Here is an 8,879-nt window from a genome sequence, read left to right as displayed (position 1 = left end):
ATTGGTGGCTGAGATGGGGATTATGGGGCAAATTAGAGAATGAGGATGTGGCTGTGAAGGAGTGTAGAAAGGAGGTGGAGATGATGGATGATTTTAATGAAATAAAGAGGGACTCCCATAGGGATTTTAATGAAATAAAATAACCGGAGTGTGGCCGGAGAAGATGATAGCTCCGGTCACAACCCCCTCTCTTTATCCTTCTCTCTCCCTCTGCCTCTTAATTTTCGCCTAAATGAGGAGCTCCCCTCATCTGCTTCCAACGAAAATGGGGGTTGGTGAAGGTGATTGGGTTTTGGGATTTTTTTGATTTTTGGCAGAGGATAAGGGAAAAATGAAGGAGAAGATGGAGGTGGTAGGTGGAGGGTAGTGGTGGCTGATGGGTGGATCGGAGGTTAGCAAGGTCTTGCCGGAATACATGGAGGCTTATCGGAGAAAATGAGTTTTGGCCATGGATTTGATGGAGATGGAGGTGGCGAAGTTAGGGTGGAGATGTGGGTGTCGGCTGGAGAAGAAGGTGGCCTGCCGAACGGAGCTTGGCGATGATGGCTTTGGAAATGGTAGATAGGGGTGGTAGGGATGGGCTAAATCCGGTCGGAGGTCGAAGTGGGTTTGGAAAAGGGGAAAATGGGGTAAAAATGGTGGTCTGGAAGAAGAGGGAAAGATGAGAATGGTGGTGGATCTAATGATGGCCGGCCGGAGTTACAGAGAAGGTGAAAGAAGGTTGGAAAGGGATTTTCTCACCGGAGGAGATGGTGGTGGACGAGGTGGTTGGGGGAGAGGAAGGAGAGGTTAGATGGTGATCGGTGGATTCCGGTGGCTTGTGGTGGCCGGTGAGAGATGGTGCCCGAGAAGAAGGTAGCCGTGGCTCCTCTCTTCCTTCCTCTCTGCAATTTTGCCTTCTCCTTCTGCAAAAATGGTTTTTCTCTTCCTCTGCAAAAATGGTTTTTCTCTTCCTCCACCATCTGCCTTTTTTTTTTCGAAAAATCAAGGAAAACCCTATTTAATTTCTGAAAATCTCAGATCCAGATCTGAGATTTTCTCTCCAAATCTCAGATCTGGATCTGAGATTTTCCTTCTTCTTCCTTCTCTCTGCTTCTGTTTCAACGAGAATCCGATTCTCCTCTACCTTCGGTTTTTTTTTTTTTTATCAAAAACAAAATGATAAATTTGACCCCTCTATTCTACCCCTGGACAACCCCCTTATAGATGATTCACTCCCCTTGCTCCACACCCAATATATACACTACGACACTCGCTTGTTAGGCAAACGACCACGGATTTAGACACAATTTTGCAGGGACCCTGGTGAGACACTAACCTAACCTGTGATGCAATTCGGGATCCTAGCTTGGTGATTGGATGGGGTTTCTCACAAACACAGCGAACTTGGGTCCGGTCAAAATGGGGTGTCTACATTATCACAACCTTCTAATAGAAACAGTCGGGGTCGATTACAACGGTGTCTCGATACAAACTTCTCATCTTGTAGCAGAGGCCTTTTTCTCGGCGTTCTATCATTTGTTTTTGGGCGAGGTGCTTGATGGGAGAAAGGCCATTGTTACCATCAAATTGAGGTTTCAAACCTGGTGGTGAAGGCAATAGAGCAGGTTTAGGAGGGGAGCGCAGACGACGGTTAATAGCATCAATCGATTCCTCCTCTAACCCGGACAACTCAATAGCTTGATCAAGAGTTGTAGGCTTGAGCTTTTGTACACCTGGTCGAATCTCATCTTAAGTCCCGCAAGGAATGCAGTTATAAAAAATTGATCAGGAAGATCTTCAGTTTTACTGGAAATTTTTTTAAAATGCTCTCGATATGCTGCAACCGTCCCAGACTGTCGAAGCCTTATAATATCCGCAATGAGATCTTCTTTCGCTCTTGGCCCAAAACGCTGACAAATAGCCTTTTTGAAGACCGGCCAAGAAACAATTCCATGAGTGTGCTCAAACCATTGAAGCCATTGAACAGCTTTTCCTTCTAAGTGAATCGAGGCTAGAGCCACTCTTTGCTCCGTATCAATTCCATTAACCCCAAAAAAATTGTCAGAACGATAAACCCAACCCTTTGGATCATCGCCTGCAAATTTAGGAAAATCGATCTTTGCATAACTTGGTTGGAATGTACCCGAAGGAGAGGCTGAGATTAGTGGAACAACGATCTCACTCCGATTGACAGTATTACCTTCAATTTCCGAATAAGCGGGCACATTACCAATGGTTGTCGCTCCCAAGCGTCGTAAAATTTATGTAAAGTAACTTGTAGTCGAAGCCTCTATTCGAGCAACAACATCCTGCAACTTCGTAAGCTCTTCCGAATGACGAGAGGCGGATTCTTGCAATTTAAAAATTGCAATAGAATGGAGTTTCAATTCCGCCTCAATTTGTTTAGGTCCGGTTCCAGCTGCCATGATTATCGATATGCAAGCCGAATATCGTCGGCTCTGATACCACTTAATACGACTCTTGGAAGAGAGACTTAATTAATCTCACATCCAGAGAGATATCCTAAAGAACAACAAAAGAACAGGGGAATAAGAAGACTATTTTTCATTGATTGCCCAAATTGAAGATTATAGCTTGTTTTTATCATAAAGACTTTCCTACATAATATAAATCTCCTAGTGAAAATAGAATAAGACAACTACAATAAAATCTACTGAATATAGAAGAAGGAAACTAAAAACATTCTTGCTGTAAATATAATAAGAAAACTACTAAAAAATTCTAAGATGAAAATAAAGGGATAAAGATATCGTCGTATCAAAAAACATATCCGACAAAAAAAATTTATCGGAATTTTTTTTCCTTTCCACGATTTAGAGGAAAATGATATGATTATAGTTAATTTAGAACGATATTATCATAAACTGGAGGTCCCTCCAAGTAAAAATTGAATAGTGTTGGTTCAACTTATCTTTTTTCATGAGTTAAAAAAAGCTTTTACAATATTTTTCCTATCCAAACTTTTTCCAGAAAATTCCTTCAATCTAAATATGGTAGAAGTGTCTCTGGGTCCCCTAGGGTGAGGGTGAACCAAACTAGGAAAAGCTGTCTTGATTTATCTATGTAGATCCATTCTGCCAAACAACTGTAGGGCATGGAAAGGGACTGATATTTATACCCCTTTGTTTTGATATTGGGACACTCTTTAATTTTAATTGGAAATACAGAATTAATTTTTAGGGGTGCAACTCTGGTCGATTTCTGGGAATTCGGGTTGAGCTTTTACCATAAATTCAGCTCGGATTCCACTTAATTCCAATACATTTTTTTTTAACAAAGGCTCAACCCGGCCCGACCCAAATTGTAGGCCTAATTTTTTTTATTTTTTATTTTTTTACAGATTTTGCAAAAGGGAGATGATATTTTCACTCCCCCTGCATTACACGCATATGATATTTTCACTCCCCCTGCATTACACGCATGCTCAAGATGCGTGTAATGCAGGGGGAGTGAAAATATCATCTCCCTTTGCAAAAATCTGTAAAAATTGGAGGGTTGGATTGCTTATGAAGGAGACTTTCCCTATATGGTCCAATATTTGTGGGGCCAAGCAGATGAATGGCTTCCATGACCAAACTGATGACCCTACTATACATTTGGCTTCAGTAATTTTCTCTGGATACTTCTTGCGGACACCCTTTTAAACTTCTGTGATCAGCTGCTGACACAAGAGGTCAGTGTCTGTATCAAAAGAGGGGGTGCTAAAATGTCAATTTTTAAGGTAGTAAGTGAAATGTCAGGAAGTGTAGGTGCAGCTGCAATTGTTGAGCCCTCAATATCATCTCTCCCAACCAACCTAACCTTTAAAACCAAGCAAAACAACGTAGTAAAAAAATCTCATTAAGAGGCTCTCATTACTCTATTAAAGACTAAAAACATAAAATTATCTATCATTTCTATAAAGGCGGACTCATGAAAAACTTGGTGTCCTTCATCTTTCAAGCACTTGGTCTGAAACAAGGCCCCAAGAAAGCCAATGTATTGATCAAACTGTGTTCTCTAGAGAGCACGGCCGAGGAATGTTTCCCCATTGATTCAGCAAAAGAGAAACGAAGTACAGATGTTGATGGAGAATGTTGTGTTTGTTTATCGATGTTAGAGGAAGGAGACGGGACGCGGAAGCTCCCGTGCCGCCATTTGTTTCATGAGGTGTGTGTCGATAGGTGGCTGAATTTGTACGGGAGAACATGTCCCCTTTGCCGGATGTCAGTTGTCTGCGGCCAGGTCTCCAGTGAGTTAGCATACAAGAGGGAGGAGCTTACAGAGGAGATGGTGATATGGTTCTCTTCATTTCATGTAGCTGGGTTTTGAGATGGTTTGAGGAATATTTGTCGATGGAAATGTGGGAAATGTGTATATGAATTTTAAGTGTTGATTCTTGTGTTGAAATTACTTTGATGGAAGAATTTGATCAGGTGGAAATTTTGTAGAAGCCATTTTACACTTAAAAGCAATGTGGTAATGATTAAGTGTTAATGGGAGCAATGTATCTTTCACAATCAAAGAGGGGTCTTCATGAGAATGAGAAGTTCATATGGAAGTAGCATCTTGTGGTTATTTTCCTTTATAATAAGCAATAAAGCATTTGTCTTGGATTCTACTCAGGCTTTGGTACTTGGTAGTAGGGGTGCAACTCGGGTCGGGTCTAATTTTTTACCACCGGAATATCCGAGATTCGTAAACCCGACCCTACCTAAGATAGTTTCTCAGGTCGGGTCGGGTTTTCATTTTTTTAGCGTGGGATAGTGACTAATTTTAAAGATTGTAGAATACAAAACAAATCTTCACACCAAAAATCTCTAAATTAATGTCATTGAGTGTATAAATATAAGATGGACACTATATTTTCATATAACAGACATGATAACCTCAATGAAAACAATTGTATCAATATATTGAAAAATATTTTTCTACGTTATCCAAGAGATATTTAAGAAAGTCACAGTACGCACACATATATGAGTCGGGTCGGGTTTCATTTTTTTCCTTAAACCCAGCCCTACCCAAGATTGAGTCGGTTTTCCAATATAAAACCCGACCCTACCCGAGACCCATGATTTCTAAATCTGACCCATGTTATTTTTTGGGTCGGGTCGATTCGGGGTGGGTAAAACCCGACCCAAGTTGCACCCCTACTAGGTAGCATGGTTGTATGATAGGTCCCAGGCAGGGGCCTAGAGGATTTATTCTTAAACCCTAAACCCTAATAAGAGCATGTTGCCGCCTTCCCCTAACGAGCTAATGGCTTAGCTCGAGTATCGTGTGCGTAGAGCACATTAATGTGCCAAGGTGATGAATCACTTCCATAATATAAGACATCGGCATGACAGAGAAAAAAATAAAGAAAAGAAAAAAAGGAGAAAAAAAAACTCATTTGCATTATTATATAATGGTGGTAGGAAAGAAGTACCACCCTTGATATTTGATCCACCGGTAGCTCCTCTAAAAGTGAGCTGTTGTTGGATCAAATAGATGAGATGATGAGTACGTGTTTATACAACTATTCATCATATAATTTCTCTTAGGCCACGTTTGGATACCTCATATTTTGTATTTGTATTTGGATTTGAGTTTTGGCTACAAAATATATCAATCATCCTCATGCTCATGTTGTACGAGCGGGAGGGAGGGAGGGAGGGAGGGACGTTTTGGCAGCAGCAGCAGCAAGGTCTAGGAGCAGTGAGGGTGAATGTAATTGCCACAAATATGGATTTCCAAATAATGTCTCACATAAAAGATTTGAAAATCAGACTTTTTTCATTGTTGTAGCTGATTTGGAAATCGAAGGATCCGATCTAGTTCCAAATCTCAAGTGTAAATGTGACAAATCCAAATCTAAATCTTATGGGTATCCAAACGTGGCCTTAAGTCATATAGAGTCTTGGATTGCAGGAATTTTCTAGGAAAGTTTGGAAAGGAAAAGTATTTCTAAAATTCTGTACTTTCTTTTTTATGCAGAGAAAATACAATTTTGTACCAATCATATTTAATTTTTACTTATAAGATTTCAATTAATGCATATCCCTCTAAATTTGCCATAATCATATCACTTCCCTCCAAATCATGCAAAGAAAACATTTTACGAAGAAGACATTTTGAGGCAGAAATGTTTTTCTTGCAATCCAAAAGACGGCCCAAGGGCAATTCTCATTTTCACTTTTCCACATGTTCCCTTTGCATTCCACCAGTTTCGTTTCTCCTAAATTGTGAGAATGTAAATGTGAGAATTTAAATGGTTGCTCAAGGAGCTTGAAATCAGCATTTCGGTGATGATATTTTCACCTCTGCAGTACTTGGCCCCCCCCCCCCCCCCCCCCCCCAACCTGATTTGACATGAAAAGAACTTTATGTCAAATCAAAATCACGTTATAAGGGTGTGTGTAAGTACTGCAGAGGGGGTGAAAATATCACCTCCCTTCACTGTTTTTGAGTGAGATTATTGGGGATCACCTTTCCAGTTTAAGTCCCCCGAAATGAGATTATCGGCCCATCATAATTTAATCCCTCTTTATTTACCTGGGACAGCCCCGTTAGTTTATTATGACCCATGAGTCTTATGACTACTCTTTTACACTAGATAGGTCCGTCCCAAGTTAAAAAAAGGTAGCGAATATTTTTTTTGGGAAAATTACATTTACTCCCCCTTTAGTTTCTGACACATCTACTTCTACCCCAATAGTTTAAAACGTTACAACTACACCCCCTATAGTTTCAATTTGTATAAGGTAGGCCCCCTCAGTTGACGGTTCGTCCGCTGATTGAAGGGTTAGGATGATCCGATGGAGCTGATTTTTTTGGGCACAGCTATCTATGTCAGGGCCCATCAAATGAACGCTTTGGATCATCCAAACAATGTGGGCCCATACCCGAATCCAAACACTACCCAAAAACACAATAGGCCCACATTGTTTGGATGATCCAAAGCGTTAATCCAAACACTACCAAAAACACAATAGGCCCAGATTGTTTGGATGATCCAAAGCGTTCATTTGATGGGCCATGACATAGATAGGGTGTGCCTAAAAAATCAGCTACATAGGATCATCCTAACCCTTCAATCTGCGGACAAACCGTCAACTGAGGGGGTCTACCTTACACAAATTGAAACCACATGGAGTATAGTTGTCACGTTTTAAACTATAAGGGTGGAAGTGGATGTGTCAGAAACTAGGGGGTGTAAATGTAATTTTCCCTTCTTTTTTTTTTTAAATGGCAAAAAGGTGGCCAATATATCATTTCCCATTTGAAAATTATAGTTATGGACATTGTGTTCCGACAAATTATTGTCCGGAGACAATCGACTAGACATTAGCATATTCTTTCGGCATACACCCTGTTTAGTAGTCCTCGGACTACCAAAGTTTGGTACTTGGCTGATTAGAATTCTCATTTTGTGGGGCCATATTGAATGAACCACAGTTTTTAAAACACAACAACCTAACAATTTAAGCCACTGGATCAGTAACTTGTGGCGCGATAATGATCACAGTGCAATGGGCAAGAAAACCATGGAAATCATTCGGTCCAGATCCCTTTTCCACAAATTGACGAGCTCAAATTGTGAACGGTGAGAGACAATTTCTTTCATAGCCCCTACATCCTTCTGGGTCCCACTCTGATTTATCTGAACCGTCCATTGGATAGGTCTTGCTTTTGGGCTCCTATGACCCCAAAATCTTGCCCTTTATCTAATCTTAAAATTTAATAATGTATTTTTTTTGTTCTTGATAATGGACAAGGTTTCAAATTTCGGTTTCGGAATGCGTTTCGTTCCTCACCGAAATTGAAATTTCAGCCGAAATTTTGAAATTCCTGATGAAATCTAACGAAATAAAATAAAATAATATTAAATCTTGTACAATATTTTAAACGAAATTACCAGAATTTCACGAAAAAGTAAAGAATAAAATCCAGACTTGTATGGAGATTTTCCTTCAATTTCGGATCGAAATTTCAGGGAAAACGAAATTTCAAAAATTTTGTAACATTTCGAGTTTACCCAATTTCGGTTTCGGGATTGACCGAAACTCGAAATTTCGGATTTCGGTCGAAATTTAAACCCTGATCATGGATCAACAGTTCACATTCAATGAATTTGTTTTACATATTATTGGATTTTTTAATTAAGGGTGAGCCTTGATAAGGTTGCTCCATTGTGACCTATGGTCAAGGGTTCGAGTCACAGAAGTAGCCTCTCTTCAAAGCAAGGGCAAGGCTGCTTACATCTAGCCCTAGCCTCGTGCACTGGGCAGCCCCATGGGATTTTTGAATTGCAAGATTGATGTAATTTCACCATAGCAGATCAAAAGCAAGGCCTATCAAATGAACGGTTCAGATCAACCAAAGGTTGGACCCGCTCCGCTGATGCTTAGTGGTTTAACAAAAGAGAAGTGATGTATCATTCTAATTTTGACCATACCCGTGTCTCAATGTTGATAGGAATCAGCCATCTAGTGGGGCCCACCTTTGGTGGGTCACCATCTAAACATCTTGCCGGTCCAACGATACCTCGCTCGATCGGTTGACATGTGGATGGACAGCTGCATATAATGTGATAAAAAAAGTCCTTTAATCGGACGGTCAGCATTGATTCCTAAATGATGGGTTCCAAACTTCAGTTTTTGCCCAATTTTAGTGGTCCTGCAGTTCCTGCAACTACGCCCTTGTCCCTTTCTCCGAAAATTCGAACACAAGTATAGCAGAAATATAGGACGGGAAAAACAAATGATAAATTCGCACCCCTGTAGGATGATTCGCACCGCGGTTAACGTGAATTGTGGCAGACTTCAACGCTTTTTTAAGTACAACAGGGACGTGATCGACCAAAACAAACCGCACTTTCGTCCGATACTGTCCAAAAAAGTCAGAAACCGCCA

The 8,879-nt window shown here is 40.5% G+C and overlaps 1 protein-coding gene across 1 annotated transcript; it reads left to right on the top strand.

Moving 5' to 3' along the window:
- The first annotated feature begins 3,915 nt into the window (after positions 1-3,915).
- LOC143853826 (E3 ubiquitin-protein ligase RHA2B-like) lies at positions 3,916-4,314 on the top strand. Its single transcript, XM_077363541.1, has one exon. The coding sequence runs from the start codon at positions 3,916-3,918 to the stop codon at positions 4,312-4,314; it is 399 nt and encodes a 132-aa protein (XP_077219656.1).
- Positions 4,315-8,879: the final 4,565 nt, after the last annotated feature.

This window comes from Tasmannia lanceolata, unplaced genomic scaffold, assembly GCF_043159265.1.
Source record: "Tasmannia lanceolata isolate RefF3 unplaced genomic scaffold, GAP_Taslan_0.1 ptg000020l, whole genome shotgun sequence".
Classification (NCBI taxonomy): domain Eukaryota; kingdom Viridiplantae; phylum Streptophyta; class Magnoliopsida; order Canellales; family Winteraceae; genus Tasmannia; species Tasmannia lanceolata.
This window is presented reverse-complemented; position numbering and strand designations above follow the sequence as displayed.